This window comes from Aquarana catesbeiana, linkage group LG02 (assembly GCF_042186555.1).
Source record: "Aquarana catesbeiana isolate 2022-GZ linkage group LG02, ASM4218655v1, whole genome shotgun sequence".
Lineage (NCBI taxonomy): Eukaryota > Metazoa > Chordata > Amphibia > Anura > Ranidae > Aquarana > Aquarana catesbeiana.
Genome location: NC_133325.1, coordinates 312,162,693 through 312,188,017, shown reverse-complemented (window position 1 = coordinate 312,188,017; position 25,325 = coordinate 312,162,693). Strand labels below are relative to the sequence as shown.

At 43.9% G+C, this 25,325-nt stretch overlaps 1 protein-coding gene across 1 annotated transcript; it reads left to right on the top strand.

Moving 5' to 3' along the window:
- Positions 1-1,639: 1,639 nt before the first annotated feature.
- LOC141127862 (lysozyme g-like) lies at positions 1,640-25,055 on the top strand. The gene is made up of 6 exons (XM_073614708.1): positions 1,640-1,725; positions 1,805-1,863; positions 2,606-2,704; positions 5,453-5,649; positions 10,369-10,507; positions 23,896-25,055. Exons 2-6 carry the CDS (start codon positions 1,824-1,826, stop codon positions 24,027-24,029), a joined length of 609 nt encoding a protein of 202 aa, XP_073470809.1. The 5' UTR covers positions 1,640-1,725; positions 1,805-1,823; the 3' UTR covers positions 24,030-25,055.
- The last annotated feature ends 270 nt before the right edge of the window (positions 25,056-25,325 follow it).

Here is a 25,325-nt window from a genome sequence, read left to right as displayed (position 1 = left end):
GGACTACACAATTTTGTATGGGACTAACATTATCATTTACTGTTTGTAACACTCATTAGCGCGTTTTTTTTGTTTTTAAGTTTTGTATTGGTGTGCCTCACTTGTAACCGCAGCTTCTTTTTATTCATTCCAAGCGCAGTTTTTTTCTTTTTATTTTGTACCAGCCAATTAGCTTCATACACCTTGAATATTGACATGGGTGAAGTATTGGGTAACTCCCACCTCCTGCCCCAGAGATAAATACCGAATGGCGTGCTGTGGGACCACGCCCTTCGAAAAAGTCGTGATGACGAAACTAGTCAGGGCGTGACCCTACGGCAACCCCGAATTACGTCACAACGCTGTGTGTTCCAAGCGTTCCAAGCCCGAAGCCACCGAAACCGGAAGGAGGAAGTACTTGATGCTGTGAGCAGTCAGATCTATTTTTTCCAGCCTGTACTTCGGTCCCGTGACTTTGGGGGAAGTTACTATTGGCATCTTGTATCTACAACCGACTAAGGCCTCATTCACACGAGGCGGACTCCCCTACCATGGAGTCCGCCTCGGTCCGCCGGCTCAGCGGGAGATCTCTGCGTTGATCTCCTCTGAGCCGGTGGATGACAGGTCCCTCTCTGCTCACTGAGCGGGGAGGGGCTTGTCAGGCGCCGCTGCTTCTTATGGAGGGAGCAGCATGTCCGTTTTCATCAGATCTTACGCGATCCGCCAGCGACGGATCTGGACATAGGGCCATCTGTCTGCTTTTTGCGGATCGGACCGGGTCGGATGTGAGCGGCCATGTCTCCGCTGACATCCGTCGCTCCATAGGCTAACATGGAGCGTCCGTTCAGGTCCGCCGTCAAAGCTGACAGGCGGACCTAAACGGTCTGATCGTGTGAAAGGGGCTTAAGAGCTACAGAGTTACCACTGGAACGGCTCTGTGCCAAGAGATTTGTTGATTTTATTTTATTTTATTTGTTTTATAAATAAATTATCAAAATGTTATTGGACTATGTGGAGTCTCTGTTCTACATGTGGATACTGCTGGTGGTTTTAACCACTTACCTTTGAGTACCCCAGGAGCGACCGGATTGAGGAAGCTTTCTAAAGGCCTATTAACCCCCGGGTTCTGGTAAGTTGGAACCCCTTGTGGGGGTGTGTGCTGCACAAGGTGACACAACGTATGGTGAATGGTGCACTCATCCAATCTGCTACACACACTCTATATATCCAGTTGAAGACTCCATGTTGATTTCCATTATATCTGACTTTGCTCAAGTTCTTCATTGTGTACTGATAGCAGAGACATTTTTCACTTATCAGTCTTTTTTTTTGACTAAGGATAGCGCCGCTTTGATGTGATACTGGTTTCTATTTATAGTTATTATTTACACATCTCTTTGTATACAGTAAAAGAATTAGGTTAAGAAGTTTTTCAAATAAAAAAAAAATCCTGCTATGGCTGGATTAATGAAGGGGTAAGAAGAAGAAGGCACTTTTGTAACAATGGTGAACAAATGGCTCCTCTAGGAGGATGTGGATGTGGAAAGTGGAAGGTCATAACATGTATAGTACTAATGCAAACAATTTTGAAAGACAGTATTCAAGTGGGTTTTACAAAATTTCCCAACAATTTCCTGGATGCATTCATTGTAAACAGCTAAACCAGAAACCACACCCTTACTTTAAACAGCTATAAAACTCACTTCAAGCTTCCTTCCACATTCTGCACAGCAAGACGACTGAGAGGTATAATAACTAGTGATTCTATATAGGTATTTTAGATCAGGTCTAGGAATACTGCATTCATGTTTTTTGTTTCTTCTAGGTATTTTAAGAACACAAACATGACTTTTTTTACAATTCTCATTCTTTCCACTCTGGCCGGTAAGTACACTAAAATTAGAAAAATAAAAAATTGTATTCATTTTTTATTCTTCATTTGTAATCAAATATGGTGACGTTTACAAACCTTAAAATGAAACAAAAAATGCTTGATTACTATTGATATACATGATGTACCTATGTTTTTATACTGACAAAGGGAACCAATCAAGGGTGTCATGATTGAAACTTTTCAAAAAGTCAAAACTAGGAAAAGTGCACATTAGCAGGGTCAGTGTTAGCAGGGTCAGTGGCAGCCCTTGCTGCCCCTCTGAAAAGCAATCTGTGCTCCATCCCTTTTTAGGGAGCAGTTGACAGATGGCTGAGAGGCGATTATGTTGCATTTGCTTGTGACACTGCCCATCAAACTCAACAGGGGGGTCATTGGTATTTATGACTTCATTACACTAGTCCCAAATGCACAAAATATAACAGGATACATTTATAGGTAATAATCCCAGGGGTAGTTAATCTAGGGAATATCCAATTGCTTCCCGGGGATCAGGAAGATTTTATTTTTTTTTTTATACCATGATTTATTGTTTTCTTTTTGCCTCTCTCTTTATCAACTGTTATAGAATTGTGTATATGGAGGTTTTCAATTGTTTTGTGCTTCATTTTTTTTTTGATTGGTTCATCTAAAAGATGGACGTGTGTCTTTTTTTCAACCTGACACTTTAACTAAGTACCTTTGGGCAGCATAATCTCTAACTGGGGATGTGACTTTGTATGCTCTTTGTTCTAGCCACTGTTTACACATCTGGAAACTATGGGGACATCAATAAAGTTCCCACAACTGGTGCATCTTGTGCAACAGCCAAACAAGACAAACTGAAAGTTTGTGGTAAGTTTATTACTGATTTTAATGTAGTGACTAAGAGGGCTAATTAAATGTAGAGCGGATAACACTTTCTACAGGACACTGCAGAGTTTTCTCCATGCTGTCTAGTACATTTTATGAATCCTTTGTAAAATACAGAGTGTGGTGTGGAGTCTGGGGTGTCCTTTGGAGTGTCTTCTGCATAACACTGCATGGAACACTCTATGATATATCATGCCCATCCCAGGGGCGGATCCAGAGTCTAGTCTCGGGAGGGGCACTGCCAGAAAATGCGTTTTCATTGTGGGCAATTTATCGGGGAAACGGCTGGTGTTTGCGCTTCAATCATCCCGGCACCAGTGTCAGGATGATTGAAGCGCATTTTTTCTATAATTACATTGTAATATAAAATGAAATAGTTCAACTCACCATAATGCAGAATCAGTGGGAGACCTGAGTGTGTCACTTGCCACGTTACCTGCTACACGTTGCGGATTGTCACTTGCCTGCCACCAGATGCAGATTGCCACTTGCCACGTCACCTGCCACACCTTGCGGATTGCCACTTGCCACATCACCTGCCACACCTTGCGGATTGCCACTTGCCACGTCGCCTGCCACACCTTGCGGATTGTCGCTTGCCTGCCACGTCACCTGCCACACCTTGCGGATTGCCACTTGCCACTTCACCTGCCACACCTTGCGGATTGCACTTGCCACGTCACCTGCCACACCTTACAGATTGCCACTTGCCACGTCACCTGCCACACCTTGCGGACTGCCACTTGCCACCTCACCTGCCACACCTTGCAGATTGCACTTGCCACGTCACCTGCCACACCTTGCGGATTGCCACGTTGCCTGCCAGTGTGCTGTGTGCTGCTGCTGCAGTGCACTTGACTTGTTGTTAGAGACTCCTCGGAGGCGCCGCTCCAGGCTGCCTGTGTCACAGACAGACTAAGCCACACTCACTGAGTTAGGCTGCTGTCTGCTCTCTCTGAGACTCACTCTGCTCAGTCTGCCTTATGTAATGTAGGAGCCTGGAGGCGCCGCTCCAGGCTGTGTCACAGTCACACTCACACCGGCCGCCGGTCGGCTCGGCTGAGAGTGTGACTGACGCTGATGACGTCACTCGTTGCTAACGCCAGGGCCGCCTGGCGTCTAGCAACGAGTGCAGGGGGAAGAGGCTCCACCCACCTCCTTCCTTCAGTGTTATTGACCGCCGCCGCCCGTACCACACGCGAGTCTCTCTCATGAGAGAGAGAGAGAGAGACTCGGCCCGGCACAGCGGCCGGAGCGGCGCTGCGGCAGGATATATACAATAACATTCAGAGTGTCAGTGAGTGTGTGCTTCGGGGGGGGCAATTGCCCTGTTGCCCCCCCCCCTGGATCCGCCCCTGGCCCATCCTACCAATTTCTTTCTTCTATCAAAATGAGTAGGACTTCTGTCGCTTTACAGTCCCAAAGCAAATAGAGTGGAGTACAAATTTATAAGACACCGCAGTGCTTTATAAATGTGCTAAACGCTTTTTTAGTTATTTTAAGTGGTACAACTGCAATAATTTAATTCCAAATAAATAGGACCCTAAGTGAATGAATAAAGCTGTTGGTGACAGCACTGATGGTGCTATAAACTGGCAGATTTGCAATCTATTAACAAAATAAATGGTAGACAAAAAATATTGTTAGTAGAGCTACAAGAGACCTGTGCTGAGAAAATATGTAGGCAACTATTGCTGCACCCCCTTTTGAAAATGATCATTTTTTGTCTTATCCAAATACTTTATGAGTCATTAGTCTTCATTTGCTAATGACTTACAAAGTATTGAATCCAAGGACAGCATCTTAAGAAAGAGATCAGCAATAGCATATTTTCTTAGTACATTTCCTTTTAATCACCTAACCTTTCCTTATAGTCTTTAGGGATCGCTGGGGTGAGTTCCTAGCCCTGCACACCTCAGCTGTCTATTTCTTGGCTGGAGTTTCACATCAAATTAAAGCCCAACTCTGGAAAACTTGAAAATGATCCCTTGCAGTGGGGCTGCACCCACACTGCAAGGGTCAATTGCTTGTTTAGTCTAGGGGTGGACTGTTCCTTGGTGTCATCATATCCAATGCAAGGCTATGAACCCTGCACTGATCTTGATGACGTCCGGACATTAGACTACTGGAGCGTAGCGGAGAAGACACTGCGGGGATCGGTCTAACAGTATGGAGGGTTAGTAAATCTACTTTAACAAGTCACACTGCAAGGGATGACTTTTACGTTTTCCAGAGTTTAACTTAAGTGTTAGAAGGGTTAAAAGGTTAAGCAATAGCATGAATTTTGAAACTAAATAGAGCTTGCCTTGCTAGGACAGATAAGACAGTTACAGTGAAGTAACTCCCTACTGGTGATCCAGAAAGCAATCAAATTCTGACAAAGCTACTAACTCTTCTACGCTCTGTCAAAGAGTAAAAAAAAGAGAAGTTTTGGCTGAAGTGCACTTTACCTGTAATACCATGGCCTATGAGTATGAAATGTTATTCCATGATATTTTGACACTATTTCTATGATGTAAATTATAGCAAACTTTTTCTACACTTGTGAAGTGTCCTGATACTTAACATGCACAGCTACTGCCATTGCTACAAAAGTGCTTAAAAGAGCTGGTGCTGATTCATTCTGCTATATGTTACCAACCTCTGCTTTATTAGGTTTTCGTTTTATTTTCAGAATCAATACAAAAAAGATCACTACTGACATATTTTCATCTTTTCATTGTTATAAAGGAGTAGAGGCTTCAAAAAGGCTGGCCCAAAATGACTTAGGACGTATAAATAAATACAAGAGTAAAATTCTCTCAGTGGCTAAACAAAAAAAGATTGATCCATCTATAATTGCTGGTATTATGTCCCGGGAATCACGTGGAGGAAGCGTTCTAAAAAATGGTTGGGGCGACCATAACAATGGCTTTGGCCTGATGCAGGTACTAGGAACTTGTTTATTTATGGAACACATGAAGTGGTGCTGCCATTATTCTATATCATTATTCATTATGGTCACTGTGTGCTATTTTCATATGTAAAATTTAATTTTGTATGTGTACATGGGTTTATTCAATAAGTAATAAGATGTAATAATAACGCACAAGGATTTGTAAGTTCTGGCAGGCAAGGATACTTCTGTCTCAGTATCAGTTAGAGAAAACGCTGTGGTTACTCCCGCTTATGATTGTAGCAAGGGACCAGAAAATTGACACTCCCAGAAGTGTCAGATTTTGCAGTTCTCCAGGTGGTACTTTCTCTTTACTAAAGTAGAGATTGGTGGCACAGGAGTTGCCAGGAGGGGTGAGGATTATGTTTCTTCTTTGAAGGGAGTCCCTTATTTACACTATATACACGTTTTTACTGCTGGTCAGTACACAAAGTCAGCAGGAGACCAAAAATGACCATGCACTACAAGTGATGCAGCAAGTTAACATGGCCAGTGGTCATGTTAGTACACATCACTACAGTTGTGGCACAGAGAGTATTATAAAGCCTATCATGTTTGTCAGGCAGTACAACTTCCAAACATACCCAATTTAAGTGCATGGGACTGTGCAGAAACTGCTCTGCAACAGAAACATATGCATGCAGTGCTGCAGGCTTTCACTAATTAAAACCAGGGCTTTTTTTCAGTCAGAATGGAGTTCCCCAACCTCCAGCACTAGCCCCTTGTCCCCACTCACTGCTGTCACTTTCACACACAGAAGCTTCACAAGCTATTTTCCCAGCTATGCGCACCTTTCCCAACGCTCTGCACACAGCCCTCCCTGCCCTGCACAATCACTACGAGAGCAGAGGAGTAAGGATCCATGCGATGTGCACAGCGGCTCCAGTGTCCAGGAGTCAACTGCTCTGAAGGCTGCGCATGCAGCCTGTAAAAAATTATGAGAATGTAAGTTGTAACTGCCCCTCTCTCCTCTCTATGGTACTCTCTAGATGGAGGAGAGGGGATTTGGGTGAAAAGGGACACTTTGCACTGGAAAGGTGTTTTTGGGGGAGAGCTTTGTACTTGGGGGGAGGTGCTGGGAATTTTGGGCAAACTGGGCTGTGAAATATGCACTTGTTAACTGTCTCTGCCGTCTATTCTCTGCTAATGATCTTTGTTGGACCCACACCTTCTCCTAGGTGTCCATTACGCTTTTATATTTCCTCCTGTTCAGTTCATCCATATGTCCAAACCCCTACTTCCACAGGGACCTAAATACTCCAGACATAGGGTACTGCCCATACGTGGGGTACACCGTATTTACTTTATGTTACCCGTTAAACAAAATAGTTCTATGTCCGAAGTAACATACGGGCAGATATGAAAAAAACTGTTCCAAGCAAATAGGGAGCAGAAAACACTCACGCTCTCCCCTTCTTCTCTTCACTGCTTCTCTTCTTCTCCTTCCCCTTCCTCTCTCTCTCCCCCTCTCCAAAGCTTTAGACAAACAGTCCCCGTAGCCTGTCCTTGAGACTCTCTCTGCTGTTCTGCCGTTTCAAGTTCTGGAAACCCTGGGAGGGCCTCACTTCGGCTCCACTCAGCTATCCTCGGCTATTTTCGCCCCTGTCTAATCTGTCGAAACTACCCAAGTGCCTACATCTCCTCCTGCCGTCCCTGAGTACCTCCGAACTCCGGCTCCGGATGTCCGCCGGATATACACAGGCATCCACGGCCGCCTCTTCTGCCACTATTCCCCTTCTCTCCTCTCGGTCTATCTCCCGAGGGGTGGGGGCACCAACGCACTCCTTCCAAGTACTCTCCACCTCCCATGATCTCCTTGCACACAGCGACCAATGTCCCTGTGAGAAGGGGGCCTATCGAGAACCGCATGGCCAGTGAAGGAGGGCCCTCTCTCAAATCCACAGCAATCACCAGCACGTAGAGACACTCCAAGGAGGGGAGATTTGAGATGGACATACAGGACGTGCAAGACGGGGATTTAAGCCAGGCAGGGGTATGGAAGGTACTAATCTACTCCATTAGGGCTTTTTTTGGGACCTGAAGCTCCTACGGCGTGCTCCTGTCCAGTGCCCGCATCTCTCCTCCAGGCTGGAAAGATTGAGATAAAAAAAAAATGACCTATCTCTTTCTTTCCAGCCGAGATCTCGGCTTTGTTTACTTCCACCGGCTGGACATGAAGTCATAACACCATGCCTGGGCCTCCGACGGTCATAGAGATGACTGGGGACCATCTGGTCACTGGAAATCTCTAAGATCATCGTCCGGTGGTGGCAGACTCTTTCTCCAGTGTTCTACCAGAAAGCTGCTACCCATCAGAAAGTGCAACCGAAGTGAGGTTGCGTCATGGCCATCCTGATACACCCGCACCCATTAGCAGTAAGCCTACAGTCTGAAGTTACCAAGCGGACATCTTTTTACACCCACCGGAGTCTTGCATTTCACACTTATTTTTACCAGTAAATGGACCTTATACAGTGAAATACAGGATTTAGAAATCTGTCAAACTGTTGAACTTTATAAGCATCGGTCTTCAGTCAGATTAGCAAGCCCGTGAGATCAGCAGACTTCAAAACAGTCACATGGACTTCCAAATACTATATTTGACTATATAAATTCAGTTTAGTGGTAAAACTAAGTGTGAAATGCAAGATGTCCCCTCCCACCGCCTGTAAGAACGATCAAGTGGCTGAACTGAACTAAGTGTCTGAACTGAACTAAGATTGTTCTTACGGTGCACAGAATCGCCAGATCTAAAAGTTAATAGCTGAATGATGCCTGCAGCTGCATATCCCCACTGAAAAAAGACGTCATATAACGTCCTTGGGCTGGAAGTGGTTAAATACTTTAGCTCTGTTTTCTGCTATGTAAACGGGAACTCATCTGCTCATCTCATCAGAACTGCTCATCTTTCCTAGTCACACTATGTTCAATATTTCTGATTTTGAGGATTCATCTTCAAGTTTGATAACTCGTCATAGTATTTCAATACCTTCATTCAATTTGGTAATGTTACTCAAGGACTAGTGATATATAACAGCACATCACCTGCATATGCTGCCACTTTGTGTTCTTCTCTTCTCCGATTCAGATTCCTCTAATATCTGCATTGTTCCATATATTTGCCAGCATAAGTTCCAGCGATAGTACAAACAGCAGGGGTGAGAGTGGGCACCCCTGCCCTGTACCATTAAACAGTTTGAATGGTTGAGATTAAGTACCATTAATCTTTACCGCTGCGGGATGTTTATATAGTGTTTTTATCCATTGAATCATTCTTGGGCCAATGCCTATTGCTTCTAATGTAGTAATCATGAATCCCCAGTCTACCCTGTCAAATGCTTTTTCAGCATCGATTGACAGGAAAAGAACTGGGGACTGTTCTCTATTTACTTTACGCAAAAGAAGGAATGTTCCCATCTCATTTCCGTCCTAGGATGAACCCTACCTGATCTGCATGTCCATAATTGGTTAATACATAATTTTATTTGTGCGCAATATTTACTTGTTAATAGAGGTATACAGGAATTAAAGTGGTTGAATGAAAAACGAACAAAGCATATCCTTCTATAGTGTGTACTTGCCTCATTCCAAAGCACCAATGAGATTGCTTTCTGATCTCTCCTCCCTCTATCAGCAGTCCATGCTTTGTTTCCTTATGGTAGTTTGTAAAGGGGGTCTGTGCCATTCCCATCACTCAGGTCTCAGATTACGCTCAGCTCCGCTCTTCATGCTATGCAGTGTGTGACATCAGATCCCTGCCCCCTGTCTGGAGCTGGGAAAAAGCCTTTGATCTGTATGTTTTAGGAGGATGTAGAAAAGAAGCTGTGGCAGATAAACAGGTACAACTTATGTAGGAGGATTTTGTTCATCACTGTGTATCACCTGAGACTAGTTACTTTAGTGGATTTATGTAAGGGTTTACACTAACTTTAAAGGGACGTGTTTACTTTTTTTCTACTTATATATATTCAAAAGCTTTTCTTTGTATTCGGTCTAATGTTTCAGTTATAGAGGTGCAGCCTTTTGATCCAAAAAATATGTATATGTGTATGCTATGCTATATGTTTGATGAAGGTCATAAAATGTCCATTTGTATACCTGATATTTCAGTCTTTAACCCCTTTACAACCATCTGGAGCATATGTGTGGCAGTAAAAGGATGGGCTTTTATGCCCACACACTGCACATATGCATCCCAGGGTACTATTGTTTATGTGCTGAGGGGCCACTGGCAGCACAAAACTGAGCTGTCACAGACAGCTCTCAGTCCGGACCAGCTTCTAATTATGTGACATTGCTGATCTTTCCCGCCCAGGATCATGTTGATATTGCAGAATCTTCCCGCCCCCTGGGCATGCCAAAGAGTTTAAAGGGACGCTGGGGTGGGAGGGAAGGAGTTAGAACCCCCCCCCCCCCCCCAAAAAAAAAACCCACAACAAACACCCAATCACCTTGCAAATTATAACACTTCAGAAAAAAGTTCCTGCTTTACCCAGCTTGTAATAGCTAAACGGTGACATATCTTATCTTCTTCTGTTGTCTACATGATCCCATTACTTGGTTGGTAAATTGTAACAAAGTGGTTTCTTCTTTTCTAGTGACTCATGTTATTAACATAAATAATAAAAGAGTTTAGCTGTAGCATTAGCAATGTTGTATAATTGATGGCATTGATTAAATCTGCTTATATAACTTGCATTTACTTTGGCAGGTTGATAAAAGGTACCACAAACTTAAGGGAACCTGGAATAGCGAGACACATATTGCTCAGGCAGTAGATATTTTCATTTCAACATATAATCAGATTAAGAAGAAATTTCCGGGGCAATCCAATGAAAGAATACTGAAAGGTAAGAACATATGTAACCTGTATTAAAGCAAAAACTCTGTTAAATGCATTGTTTGCATCACACTTATAGTTAAGGGACTGTGCAAACCAGCAGCTGAATTAGAATGAGGCTGCCAATGTGATGTATATAGCACATTGCACTGCTATTTTTTTGGCAAACTTTATTGAATTGTCACAAAGTGACATTTCATTAAGTTCTATTGGCCGCCACATGGTATGATGTGGTGGATTGTGTTGCCACACTGCACTGAAAAAAAAAGTACTGCATGTCATATGGTTTTCAGTGCACTGCACTGCAATGCGGTGGTGTAATCTAGAATGAAAGGGAATCAGGGTTTTTGATTTGTCCTGCATTGGGACTGTGCTGGGCAAGACTGGGCACTTGACCTACGGAAGATTTTGGCACTGCTTGATTTAACTTTCAATTGCGTGGTCATGCAACGCTGTACACAAATTCAATTTTATATTTTTTTCCCCACAGATAGAGCTTCCTTTTGGTGGTATTTGATCACCACTGGGTTTTTAATTTTTTTATAAACATTTTATACTTACCTGCTCTGTGCAGTGGTTTTGCACAGAGAAGCCTGATCCTCTTCTTGGGTCACTCACCTGCACTCCTGGCCCCTCCCTCCTGCCCCCACACCAAGCAGCTTGCTATCTGGGCGCACAAGCCTAACCTCTGCTCTGTGTGTCCATTCAGACATGATGCCGTGGCTCAGCCCCGGACCCTCTCTCTCCTCATTGGCTCACTGACTTTGACAGCAGCAATGGCATCCGCTGCTGCCTCAGCCAATGATCTAGTGTCCTTCTGTAGAGGCTCTCTCCTCTCTAGCTGCATTCATAGGACACAGAGGCAACAGCGGGAGTCATTGGTTCTTGCTGCTGTCAATAAAAATCTGTGAGCCAAGAGTGGGGGTTGGGCTGAGCCAGGCTATGTGTGTCTATGGACGCAAACACAGCACAGTTCAGGTGCAAGCCTACACGTCTACCCAATAGCAAGTGGCTTGCTCTTGGAGCAGACACAGAAGAGGAGGAGCAGAGAACACCGGTGGGGGGCACTAGAGGATGAGGTTCGGGGCCACTCTAGGCAATACCATTGCACAGAGCGGGTTGGTATAACATTTCTTATTTTAGGTAAAAAAATAAAAATATCCTTTAGATCTGCTTTAAGAGTAAGTCCCCATTCGCACATGCAAATGGGGCCATTATCCTTAGCAGGCTGGACTGGGGATGAGGTGATGTCACCAGAGGAGAAAGTGGGTAAAGAATCCAGAAACTCCAGGCTCAGCCTCACACCTTCTCTGCATGTCCCTGCAAAGGTGAAATAGGGGAGCAGGGAAAAGGGGGCAGTGGGGGCATACTATATGTGGTGGCAGAGTTGCTAGCTGGAAGAAATGTGCAGTGTCTGGGATTCAGGGGTTCTATGACAGGGATGCAGGGAGATTCAAAGTCATGGGTACAAGGGGGTGCAATGTAAGGGGGTGCTGGAAGACAGGAGGTTCAGAATCAGGGGTACAGGGAGGTCGGTGATAGGAGGTGTTAGCTGACAGGAAAATGTCAGGGTGTAGAATGCCAGGGGTACTGACCTGAATACCAAAGCTGTCAACTGCAGGGAAAGTCCTCTTACAGCATGCCTTTCCGATATGGGCAGGCTTCTGGCCCGCAGAAACTACTGATCAAGGTAAGTGCAAGAGAGTTTAGTTAGCATGGGGAGGGAGATCATTAGGACTAAATTGTCTCAAATTATAGTTGGCCTTAAGGCCATCTTCAGACATATGTGTTATGGTAATTTGTGTTTTACTGCAACAGCAACACAAGGCACTCCTATGCACAAGTACAGTAGGCAACGGACTTGCATCATGTAGAAAAAAAACACCAGAGGGTGCCTCCATCTAGGTGTAGCGATTTATTAAAAAATCATAAAAGACAATAAAAATGCACTCACTAGATAAAAGTAGATCAGGACTTGTCATAGACCTCCATAGGATCACCAGGAGGCTGCATAGCTCAGCAGGCATGTGGCTAGTAGAAGCAGTTCTTGATGGAAGGGCAGCTGTCAGGCTTCAGGCTAGAACATAAGCATCAGCAGCTTCCAGAAGTGGCAAGATGGCTGTGGGTCCAAACAGCATCTCTCTCAGCTGGGTGATGACAGGAAGTGGAGGGGATGTGATCCAAATGTTTCAGGGCAGACAGGAGGGCCTCTTTATCAAACCATAGGAAGGAGATTGGCCAAAGAACAAGCCTTTATTTGCTGTGAAGAGTGGGAAGGGATGGGAGTAGGAGGCCAGTACTAATAACTCTTGTTTAACCAAAACCTAGTGCTAGACACTGCATGCTAATTGACCCTAGAGCGATCAATACTGACCATACTCAAAAAACTAAGAAGTAAAATTGGAATAAATAATTAAAAGAGAAAGACATGTTCTAATGATGATTAGATACTAAATGGGTCAGTCTTATGATTGGGCTTATGAATGTATCAATGCTTAGATGGCAAAAATTGGCACCAATAAATAGATATATGATAGTGTGCGGAACAGTCAAAGTGTAACATATAGAAAATGAAATGGATCAATGGCAACCTACATGTAAACTACAGTGGAAATAGTGGGAATGCTTAGTGAGGTGTGCGGAACAGTTAAGTGCAGCAAAAAAACCAAAAACTCATGGATATGTTTTTTTTTGTCAGATTGCGGCACAATGGAAATCTTCATGTAAAATAAGGTGGAGATGCTATTTTGCTTAATGGAGATTTGGAGATAGTTTACGGTTTATTTACTTTTGTGTGGTAAGGGAGGTTGTCAGAGCAACCCATGGTAAAGTTTAAATGAGATCAGGATGGAGTGAGATACCAGTGGGAGGTTAGATTGCTGTATTTAGTTCTAATTCTCTATTGAGGCCATGGGGGCTGAGAGTGTTTAAGGTTAAAATCCAGAACGTTTCACGTTCGCAAAGTCTTTTGAACTGTTTTGGTACAGTTCGATGAAATACTTTCTAGTACCCACACTCTAAGACCATGGGTGGATTGCTCGTGGACCTCCTTGAAGTGTCTGGGTAAACTGCCTTGTTCTATGGTGTTCACCAAACCTAGCTCTGAGTGCTCTAATGGTAGTTCTAACATACAGTAACCCACATGGACATTTTAAGCAATGAAAAACAAACACAGTTGAACAGCAAAAACAATGGGACATAGAATATTTTTTCCATTCACCTTGAAGGATTTTTTTCTTATGATCAACAAATTGACATGTTAAGCACTTGGGTTTTCGGCATTATGTAGGAAATGTATGGTGATGCTTCCCATAGAGGCTGCTATGGGTCTCCCTTGGGGCTTAACCGGGTTTTTGTGAGTTTTGGGTATGTAATAAAAATACAAAATGTGTTTTTTTTGTAAGTCACTGTAACAATAATCTATATGGACTATTATTTACTTATGTTAGTGACACCCAATCCTAGGTGTTCCTTGATCCCACTTTAACCACTTGCCGACCGCCTCACAACGATATACGTCGGCAGAATGGCACGGGCAGGAAAAGTAACGTACGGGTGCCCGAGGCGGTCGGTAAAGTTCCCCCGGTGATCCGTGCTGAGGGGGAGGCCATCCACTCGTGGCCACCCCCTCGCGATCGCTCCCAGCCAATGACAAGCTTCCTCTGCCTCTGTAATTTAAACAGAGGCAAAGGAAGTGATGTCATCTCTCCTCGAGTCGGTCTTTTCCGTTCCGGCGCCGAGGAGAGAAGACATCAAGTAAGTGCACCAAATACTACACTAACAGTAGAACACTCTAGGCACACATTTCACCCCCCATCACCCCCCGATCACCCCCCGATCACCCCCCTGTACCCCCTGCCACAGTGACACCAATAGCGGGGTTTTTTTTTTCTGGATTACTGCATTGGTGTCAGTTTGTGACAGTTATAAGTGGTAGGGCAGTTAGGGTTAGCCCCCTTTAGGTCTAGGGTACCCCCCTAACCCCCCCTAATAAAGGTTAACCCCTTGATCACCCCCCATCACCAGTGTCACTAAGCAATCGTTTTTCTGATCACTGTAATTGTGTCACAGGTGACGCTAGTTAGGGAGGCAAGTATATAGGTTCGCCGTCAGCTTTTTATAGTGTCAGGGACCCCCATATACTATCTTATAAAGCTTTTAACCCCCTGATTGCCCCCTAGTTAACCCTTTCACCAGTGATCACCGTATAACTGTTACAGGTGACACTGGTTAGTTAGTTTATTTTTTATAGTGTCAGGGCACCCGCCGCTTATTACCTAATAAAGGTTTAGCCCCCTGATCGCCTGGCGGTGATGTAAGTTAAGTTCTAGGGTCAGACAGGGTCTGCGTCGCCCCAGGCAGCATCAGGTTAGTGCCAGTAGCGCTAACACCCACGCACGCAGCATACACCTCCCTTAGTGGTATAGTATCTGAACAGATCAATATCTGATCTGATCAGATCTATACTAGCGTCCCCAGCAGTTTAGGGTCCCCAAAAACGCAGTGTTAGCGGGATCAGCCCAGATACCTGCTTGCACCTGCGTTTTGCCCCTCGGCCCAGCCCTGCCCAGCCCACCCAAGTGCAGTATCGATCGATCACTGTCACTTACAAAACACTAAACACACATAACTGCAGCGTTCGCAGAGTCAGGCCTGATCCCTGCGATCGCTAACAGTTTTTTGGTAGCGTTTTGATACAGTCGCTAACAGTCAGAAGCTTTTTTACCTGTGAGTCTCACTAGTGTACCACTAACTTTAGAGCCCAAAATGGCAAATCGAAGGTACACTAGTGAAGAGGCCTACACGATTCTGAGCATGACAGATAGTGAAGAGGAAGTCACTCATCTGTCAGATTCAGAATACGATCCTGTAGAGGACAGCGGCTCCATGACAGATAGCTCTGCCAATCCCTCCATTGGCTACCACTCGCCCAACGAATTAAATTCAAAATACTAACCATAAGTTACAAAGCCATCCACAACTCTGCCCCCAGCTACATCACTAACCTAGTCTCAAAATACCAACCTAATCGCCCTCTCCGTTCCTCCCAAGATCTCCTGCTCTCTAGCTCCCTCATCACCTCCTCCCATATCCGCCTCCAGGACTTCTCCCGAGCCTCGCCCATCCTCTGGAATTCCCTACCCCAATCTGTCAGACTGTCTCCAACTTTATCCACTTTTAGGCGATCCCTGAAAACTTTCCTCTTCAGAGAAGCCTATCCTGCCTCCATCTAACAACTGCACTATTTTCTCCATTAGCTCATCCCCCACAGCTATTACCCTTTGTATAACTTGACCCTCCCTCCTAGATTGTAAGCTCTAACGAGCAGGGCCCTCTGATTCCTCCTGTATTGAATTGAATTGTATTGTACTTGTACTGTCTGCCCTAATGTTGTAAAGCGCTGCGTAAACTGTCGGCGCTATATAAATCCTGTATAATAATAATAATAATAATAAAAGCTCTGACGACGGAGTTGTGGTCCCTGCCAAGGTCAGGCGTACCAGACCCCAATCTTCTTCTGCTGTTGTTGAGGTGCAAGAATCGCAGGTCCCTCGTATGGAGCAGAGCAGTACTAGTGCCGCTATTCCTTCTGGTGAACTGGCAAGCACCAGCGGCCTACTACACTCTGGTCGTACATCCAGCACTGCAGTAACACTTGGTGACGTGGCAAGTCCCATAAGTGCAGTTCAAGCTGGTGAGGTGGCAAGCACAATTAGTGTCCCGCTGCCACCAAGAAGAAGACGAACACAGGCCCGTCATGCCCATAGTGCCCTTCCTGCTGCATTCGCCAATCCTAATTGGGAACCCACCACTTCTGCAGCACCCGTACTTCCCCCATTCACTGGCCAACCCAGCAGTCAGGTGGAAACAGTTGATTTTACGTCACTTGATTTTTATTCGCTGTTTTTCACTGAAGATCTCTATAGATCTATTGTGGACCAAAGCAATTTGTACGCTGGTCAACACATCGCCACTATTCCCCAGTCTTCCCTTGCCAGAGATTTGAAACCAATTACGGTTTCCGAATGTAAGATCTTTCTGGGCCTTTCCCTCAACATGGGCATAACTAAAAAGAGTGAGTTGCGGTCATATTGGTCCACTGACCCAATTCACCATATGCCCTTGTTCTCTGCCTCCATGACCAGGGCACGATACGAGCAGATTTTGCGGTTCATGCACTTCAACAACAATAAACTCTGTTGTCCTCGTGGAGACCCTGGATACGATCGGCTCTACAAAATTCGGCCCCTCGTAAACCACTTCAACCAGCGTTTTGCAGACTTGTTTACTCCCCATCAAGTTGTCTGCGTTGATGAGTCCCTGATTACGTTTTCTCGCTACTTGTCATTCAAACAGTACCTTCCCAGCAAGCATGCCAGATACGGGTCAAGATGTATAAGCTCTGTGACAGGGCCACAGACTATACATGTAATTTTATGGTTTACGAGGGCAAAGATAGTCACGTAGAGCCGACAAACTGCCCTGACTACATAGGAAGTGCTGGCAAGATTTGGTGTCACCCTTATTCGGAAAGGGGTACCACTTGTACGTGGACAATTATTACATGAGCGACCCCAGCGGCTTGTAGATTCCTGTCTTAGGCTGGGGGAGAGAGCCTGCTTGAAGTGTAATAACTTGCTCGCTATGAAGTGGAGGGATAATAAGAATGTTTTCGTTCTTACCTCCCTTCATGCAGACACGACGGTCCAAATTCCTACGGCGACTGGTGTTGTGGAGAAACCCCTCTGTGTCCACGAATATAACCTTAACATGGGAGGGGTGGACCTCAACGACCATGCCCGTAAGGCCAGACGCTGGTACAAAAAAGTGTCTGTTTATTTATTTAAATTGGCTTTGCTGAACGCTCATGTGCTATACAGAGCTTCAGGACGGACTGGATCCTTCCTTAAATTCCAGGAAGAGATCGTCAGAGCCCTTCTGTTTCCAGACGGTGCTCCACCTCACCTTCCCCAACCAAATGCAGTAAGCCGGCTGCATGAGAGGCATTTTCCATATGTCCTCCCGAGTACCCCTACCCAACGAGCCCCCCAAAGAAGATGTCGTGTCTGCAGCAAGCGCGGATATAGGCGTGACACCCGCTATTATTGTCCCTCCTGTCCTGACAATCCCGGTCTTTGCATTGGTGAATGTTTTGAACGCTACCATTCACTACAAAAAATCAAAGGTAATAGTGCGCCAACCAAAGGGAAAAGCAGCCAACACAACAATCAGACGAATTGTGGTACGGATATAGTGTGGATAAGTGTGGCGCTAAAAAAATATATATGTACGTTATTGCACAAAGTCAGACAGAATAGCATCTGAAAGACAATATGCACAATAAAGTGTCTTAATGAAACTTAATCATAAGTGAAATTATAAGCAATGTATCACCTATAGTGATTAGGTAAAGCACTCAAGTGAAACGTATAAGGACTGTTAAGCTAAACACTAACAGGAATAAGTGAAAAAAAGTGAAACGGATATAAATAAATCCTACAGTAACTACAGCTCCCAGAAATGGGAAGGGGTAGTGAAATAAATAAAAGAAAACATGAACTGAAATTGATATCAAGTTTTCGTCCGTTGGCTGGGTCCCTGGCTTGGCACCTGCTTCCCGATTCTTCACTGTCCCCTGTTGGTGAGAATTCTGCTCTGGTACGTGCTTCAGTAAGATAATAAGGTGGATGGTTCCTTAGTGGCGACAGTTTCCCCTCTACCTCCGACCACGACAGATTCTCCGGCCAGCAGTACTGTCACTTCTGGTTGGACTGCAAGCCGCAATCCCAACCCTGCGCTGCTCTCTTGCTTCTGGATAGGCCCTCAGACAGCCTAGCAGCCAGATATGCCCGGGATAGGCCCAAACTCCGGTCTAGCAGCCTGGACAGTACAACATATGTCCACCCAGACAGTCGTCCAGGTGGCACAGAACCGTGATCACCTGACTCCACCCAAATATATAGGTTCTCCCAGCAGGCCAAGGGATTTAAGAAAACCCCTACCCATTGACTGAGATACCCCATATACTCCTAATCTCACCTTGCATTGCCCTTGTATTATCGAATGCCGCCAGGTGCCCGGCCACCTAGTGGCAAAAGGGAGAAGTGCAGCAATTACAGTGCGAAATCAATTGACCCCTAACAATGGGCCAAGGTAGCTATACCTGCCAGGTAAATTTAGGAGCAACCCTGCCTAAACACCAGGGTGCTACAGACATGTTAGGCTTAATGTACACGGGACGTTTTACAACCTCTCCTGAATGATTTAACTTGACAGATAGTAACCGACGTTTAAAAATTGCAGTTTTGCCGCTTTTTTTCAAATAGTCAAAAATGAAAAACGTCTGTAAACGAAACGCAGCTAAATGCGAGTTACAACGTTTACAAGCTGTAACAGGCATTTAGCGTTTCAAATGCCTCTGAACATCCATCCTGAACGCATTTTTTTGCTTTCCAAAAAATGCTTCTAAACTCAACTGCCTAGAAACTACTATAAAGGACCCTGTGTACATGTACTGATAAAATAACATAGAGGAGAGTTCAGGGGCAGCTGAAAAAAAGGCCCCCCAACTGCTCCTAAACGTCTGTTTACCAGCAACAGTGTACATGAAGCTTTAAGCACTTGGGTTTTCGGCATTGGAACATGTCTACCAGATTATAGAGGAAATGTAGGTACTCTGTAGTGTTTTTATTTTCTGATAGTGCTGTAAGCTTACTCTGAGCAATACGACTTTTCAAATTGCGGGCTCTCCAGTATGTGAACATGGGTTTGTTGGGAATCATGGGACCTAATATGGCATCCTGTTGCAAAACATTCCAATGTTTATTTACATTTTTTTTCATGTATCGGAATCTGGAGTGATACCGTGTGATAAACCGTATCGGAGTCTGATCATTGTTCGATATATTTTTATTATGCCCTGTACACACGATCGGACATTGATCGGACATTCCGACAACAAAATCCATGGATTTTTTCTGACGGATGTTGGCTCAAACTTTTCTTGCATACACATGGTCGCACAAAATTGTCGGAAAATCCAATCGCTCTGAACGCGGTGACGTAAAACACGTACGTCGGGACTATAAACAGGGCAGTAGCCAATAGCTTTCGTCTCTTAATTTATTCTGAGCATGCGTGGCACTTTGTGCGTCGGATTTGTGTACACACAATCGGAATTTAACCGTTCGGATTTTGTTGTCGGAAAATTTTATATCCTGCTCTCAAACTTTGTGTGTCGGAAATTCCGATGGAAGAAGTCAGATGGAGCACACACACAATCGGAATTTCCGACAACACAATCCGATAGCACTTTTTCCTTCGGAAAATCCGACCGTGTGTACAGGGCATAAGGCTGTTTGGCCAGATGTGAAGTGAAAGTTTCTTCAATAAAATCGGATGGGTATCCCTTATCAGAGAACTTATCTTTGAGCAACTTGCTCTGTAAGATGTAGTCAGTGTCTAAAGTACAATTCTGGTGTAATCACTGGAATTGACTACTGGGAATATTCTTCTTCCACCTCGGGTGGTGACAACTCTTAAAGCGGACATAAGAATTTCCTGTGATGGGTTTAAAATGTCTTTTGGATAAGATGTTGGCACTGGAATGACTTAACCACTTTAGCCCCGGAAGGTTTTACACCCTTAATGACCAGAGCATTTTTTGCGATACGGCACTGCGTCGCTTTAACTGACAATTGCGCAGTTGTACGACACTGTACCCAAACAAAATTGACGTCCTTTTTTTCCCACAAATAGAGGTTTCTTTTGGTGGTATTTGATCACCTCTGCATATTTTTGGAAGAAAAAAAATCGCAATAGGCTTATATTGATTGGTTTGCATCTACAAACTACGGGATCGATTTAGGGACTTCTTTTTATTGTTTTTACTGGTAATGGCAGCGATCTGCGATTTTTAGCAGGACTGTGACATTGTGGCGGACAAATCTGACCCCAAATTAGACTTTTTTTGGGGACCAGTGACATTACTACATTGGTTGGTTCCCGGCTCCCATAGCTTTTGTGGAAAAGGAAAAGAAAGGCGCCTCTAAGTGCAGTATGCAAAATTTAATAAAGTGCACAAAAGGTTAAAAGCACTTACAAGATTGTTGAGTGTTAAAACACATAATAAAATCAGGAGTCCTCATCTGTGGTATGTGTTAATCCTCAGCATGGTGGTAGAGAGCAGTGTAGAGCCGTCCAGCAGCTGTAAAGCGTTCTCATGCGTGTTGGAAAGAGAAGGCAGCAGGGAAGCCTGTATTCACTGCGGGACACACAAGGCTGATGGTGTCAGTGTAGAGAAGGGGGTGGTAACGCGTTTCGGAGCATGTGCGGCTCCTTCGTCAGACCTACGCCCATACTCCTCAAGCTGGCTTATGAATGGTGAAGGGGAGGCCCTGATCAATGTATCGCACAACTACCTTACTTACAATTTGTATTACATTGCTCAGAGCTATAAAAAATGCACTGATCAATGTAAAAATTACACTGGCAGGGATGGGGTTAACACTAGGGGACGATCAAGGGGTTAAGTGTGTTCGCTCATCGTAGGGGGGATGGGCTTACTGAAACATGACAGAGATCACTGCTCCCGATCACTGGGGGCAGTAGATTCCTGTCATCTCACTAGGCAGAACGGGGGAATCGCCTTGTTTACATAGGCAGTTCCCCGTTCTGCCTCTCATCACCGTGATCGCGGGCCGCCAGCGGACATAGAACGCACACGTCTGCTATCCTGCTTTTACAGACTGAAGTACAGGTACCTCAGTTTGCACAGGAGAGCCATTCTGCCAACGTATATTGGCGTGAGCCGGTCGGCAAGTGGTTAAGATCAATCATACAGCATTTACTGTAAACATGAGTTTTTCAATATATTGTCTGGCGATTCTTTTAAAAAATAAACAAGTCCAATTTATTAAACTCTGAACCACTTTAAAACATATTTGCTAAGACCTTAAACTATACTACTTCTGATTTTTAATGAGCTGGATGTTTCTTAAAACATACTGTACATGGAAAGCATGTACTGCCTGCCATTTTCAGAAGCACCTATGTCCTCAGATCACACATCACATTGCCAACAAATTAAAATATTAAAACCCCTTCATACTATGCCAGTCCCCATTCAGAACGTCCGCTTGATGACGAAACGCGTCTGGGTACGCACGCAGTGACGTCACCACGTGAATGAGGAAGGAGGACGAGCTCTGCTCCGTGATTGTTATGCCGGCCGGCGTTTTTATATATCCCATGCGAATTTTGATTGTCTGTTTGTAAGTGCACTACTTTATTCATTAAAGCATTTTTAGACTGTATTACACTATGGTCCATTTATCTCATTTTTGGGTCGTATACTATGGATAAGGATTTCCTGATACAACCATCAATTTCCCAGTGCCACATAGAATCCAATGAATGTAAAGTCTGTGAGTTGGTAAGCACACTCAACAGCTGTGGTGGTGGGACATCATCTTCGTTTTTAAATGCACAAAAGGGTGTTGGTGTCAGGTGCATGCTCATGTTTCATTGCAAAACAATATTATACTATGGCAAGTTTTTTTGTTTCTTTTTCGGTATTGTATTGAGGGTATCACGCCTGAAATCTGATAGAGCTGATCGGTCCTTATCCAAAGGCCCCAGCTGGGTTTTAAGCCATCCGCTTACTATATTTGGTGCTCTGGTAAGGGCAATTCATTTTCGTGATCTTTTGGATTGTGAATATTTCCATACATATGGTGGGATTTGGAAGATCCAGAGTGTTTTTTTTTTCTCTCACCCAAAGTGACATTTGGACTACATTATTGATTATTTATGTCATTACCAACTAAAGGACATTTAGCGCAGTTTATTTTTTATTTTTTAATACTGTTATTTGTGTTGTCACACTGTTTACTGCTGCTTTATTTTATTTTATTTATTTTATTGCTCCAGCGCGGCATTTTTTATTACATATGCCATTCCATTGTGGTGTGCTACAGCATGCAAGATAAAGTGTTTGTTAACCCAACAAAAAAAAAAAAATCAGATCCTGGTCCCTTAAATGATTGTAAAGTCTTGTTTTGTTTTAAAAAAAAATAACACACATTGTACTTACCTCCTCTGTGCAGTGGGATTTGCCCAGGGCAGCCCAGATCCTCCTCTTCTAGGGGCCCTCTTCTGCTCCCCTGGCCCCTCCCTCTCGTGAGTGCCCCCTCAGCCAGCAGTTTTCTACACCTAAGCCGGGTCAGAGCTTTGTGTTTCCATTCAGACACGGAGCCCCGACCTGGCCCTGCCCCCTCTCTCCCCTGATTGGCTGACTGATTTTGATTGACAGTCGTGGGAGCCAATGGCGTCGCTGCTGTGTCTCAGCCAATCAGGAGGAGTGTCTGGGACAGCTAAGACACTCGTGGACATCACTGCAGAGAGAAGGGGCTCAGGTAAGTAATTAGGGGGGTGCTGGGGGGGCTTCTTAATGCATAGAATGCATTAAGATAAAAAAACCTTCTGCCTTTACAACTCTAACTTGCAAGATAAGGAAACTTTCAAACAGTATTTTCTAAATGTTTCCTCACCTTTTCTCTAACGTGTCCCCCCCAAGAGTTAGGCCTCATTCAGGCTGGTGGACTCCACCAGTTGAGCATCTGAGCACTGCTTGCCGCTAAGCAGGCGGATAACAGGTCTGCTTGCAGACACAGCCCGCTTTCCTCTATGGGCGGTCGGATGGAAACGGACCAACTGTCCGTTTCCATCCGACTGTCATCCAATCTGATCTGCCAGATTGATGGGGAAAGGATCCCCCATTTATCTGTTTTTAAAATCGGATGTCGGCGGGTTTTCGTTTTACATCCACAGCTCCATAGAGGGCAATGGATGGTCCGATCAGGTCCGCCTAAAAAAACTGACAGGCAGAACTATAAGTCTGCCAAGGTGAAAGGGGCCTCAAACAGTTCATCTGATGTCTTTTGTATAGCAGGTACCTCCAGGAATGCCCATCATCAGTTTATTTCTAATGTTACTCCCAGAGCTTGAAAACCAGGGATTGCTTTATTATGCTAATTTTGACCAGAATTCACATATTTCTAGCTTCCCTCTATTTACCTTTGGCATCTCCTTATTGCTCATTGAGACTGCTTATTACATTTGATGTCCAATAGGTAAACACAGGGTCAGGGCACAACCATACAAGTTCTTGTCAGAATTATCAGAATGGCAGGGTATCCCCACTTAAATCTCATTAATCTGTTATTTGTACAGCTTTAAGGCTATAAATGTATAGAATTCTCCTCCGTCTTTTCTGGAATGAATCAGCCTGTCCTCACAGACCCTTTGCTTGTTATAAGTGATAAATTCAGGTTATGTAATTAACACTCATTACACTAAATTAGTATGCGTAACCTAACTGTTGTAAACTTTTTGCAGGGGCTATTGCTGGATACAATACCGGTGCTGGAAATGTGAGGGACCTAAATGATGTTGATCGTCGCACAACTGGAAAAGATTATGGCAATGATACTGCTGCACGAGTGCAGTTCTTCAAACGTAATGGATATTAAAGCTGAGGTTTAAAGCTTAACTCCAGCCTTAAGGGCCCTTTCACACTGGGGCGGGGGCGGCGTTGGCGGTAAAGCACCGCTATTGTAAGGTTTGCAGGCACTATTATTAGCGCAATAGCGCCTGCAAACCGCCCCAGTGTGAAAGGACCCTAATGCTTAGTCTTGCACAATTGTTCAGGATCCTCTGATTTACTAAAATTGCTTACTCTGATTTCACCGCACACTGTGAGCTTCTCATCCTACATAAACTGTATATGGTTGATAAGTATTGTTCACTGTCATGCATAGGTTATATCCCCAGTTCATGCTGGACATCCATCCAGCATCGTTCATGCTGGACACAAATTCCTTTAGTTCTCCTGGTATCAGAATATGTTGACTGTAACCATCACCTGTCTAAGGTATACAATGCATAATATTTTTTTTTTCTCTGGTATACCAGAAATGATTCCAACTTTACAATTTGCACCACCCTCTGGTGAATCTTTTCAACTTTATTTGCCTGATGCCAATGGCAATCGTATATATGATATCTGCAATGTAATTAATTTGTTTATTTGTCTTAAAGTTGGTGTTTTTATAAAATTAAGTGATCCACACTGACACCTCAATAGCAGTGTGCGGCTTTTACATTTATTTGCAAACGTATTTAACCAAAACCTTGTTTTTTTTAATATAATATTATCAAAATCCAGTTGAAAAGGCCCTCTTCCTGTCAAGCAGAAAAATGTGTATTGTTCAAAAAATGCACTGGAGCCAAAACTGTTAGAACTGCTTTAAGTGTATGCCTGAAAGACAGCAGTTACAGCAATATCACCATTATTAAAGTTGTGTTAAATGTTTATTCTTTTAAATTTTAGTCTTTGTTTTTTCACATATATTGCAGATATCAGGATACAGCTGAAATCATTCACTTTTTTTAAAGCCGATGTCTTTAAGCCAAATATAAATTTCCCTGATAATTAATCTTTCTTTTTGCTTCTGCTCTGAAAAAAAATCTAATAAAATCAGTGTTTATGAAAGCAATCATGGCTAGATGTGCTAATTTATACAAGTGTGCCTTTTTCTCCAAGTACTGGTTCAGTTGTGAAAAAAAAGAAAGGAAAACTCCCAGGGGCTTTTGTGCAGCTTACAAGAACTATTATACTTGTTGAATGTAAAAAAATATATATACTTTATTATTCCAATTGATATAAAAGATCAATAAAAACAGCAATTACAACAACATGAGCTCTGGTGTACATAAAAAATATACATGGTGGATGTCCGAAGGACACTAACATTTAAACAATCCAC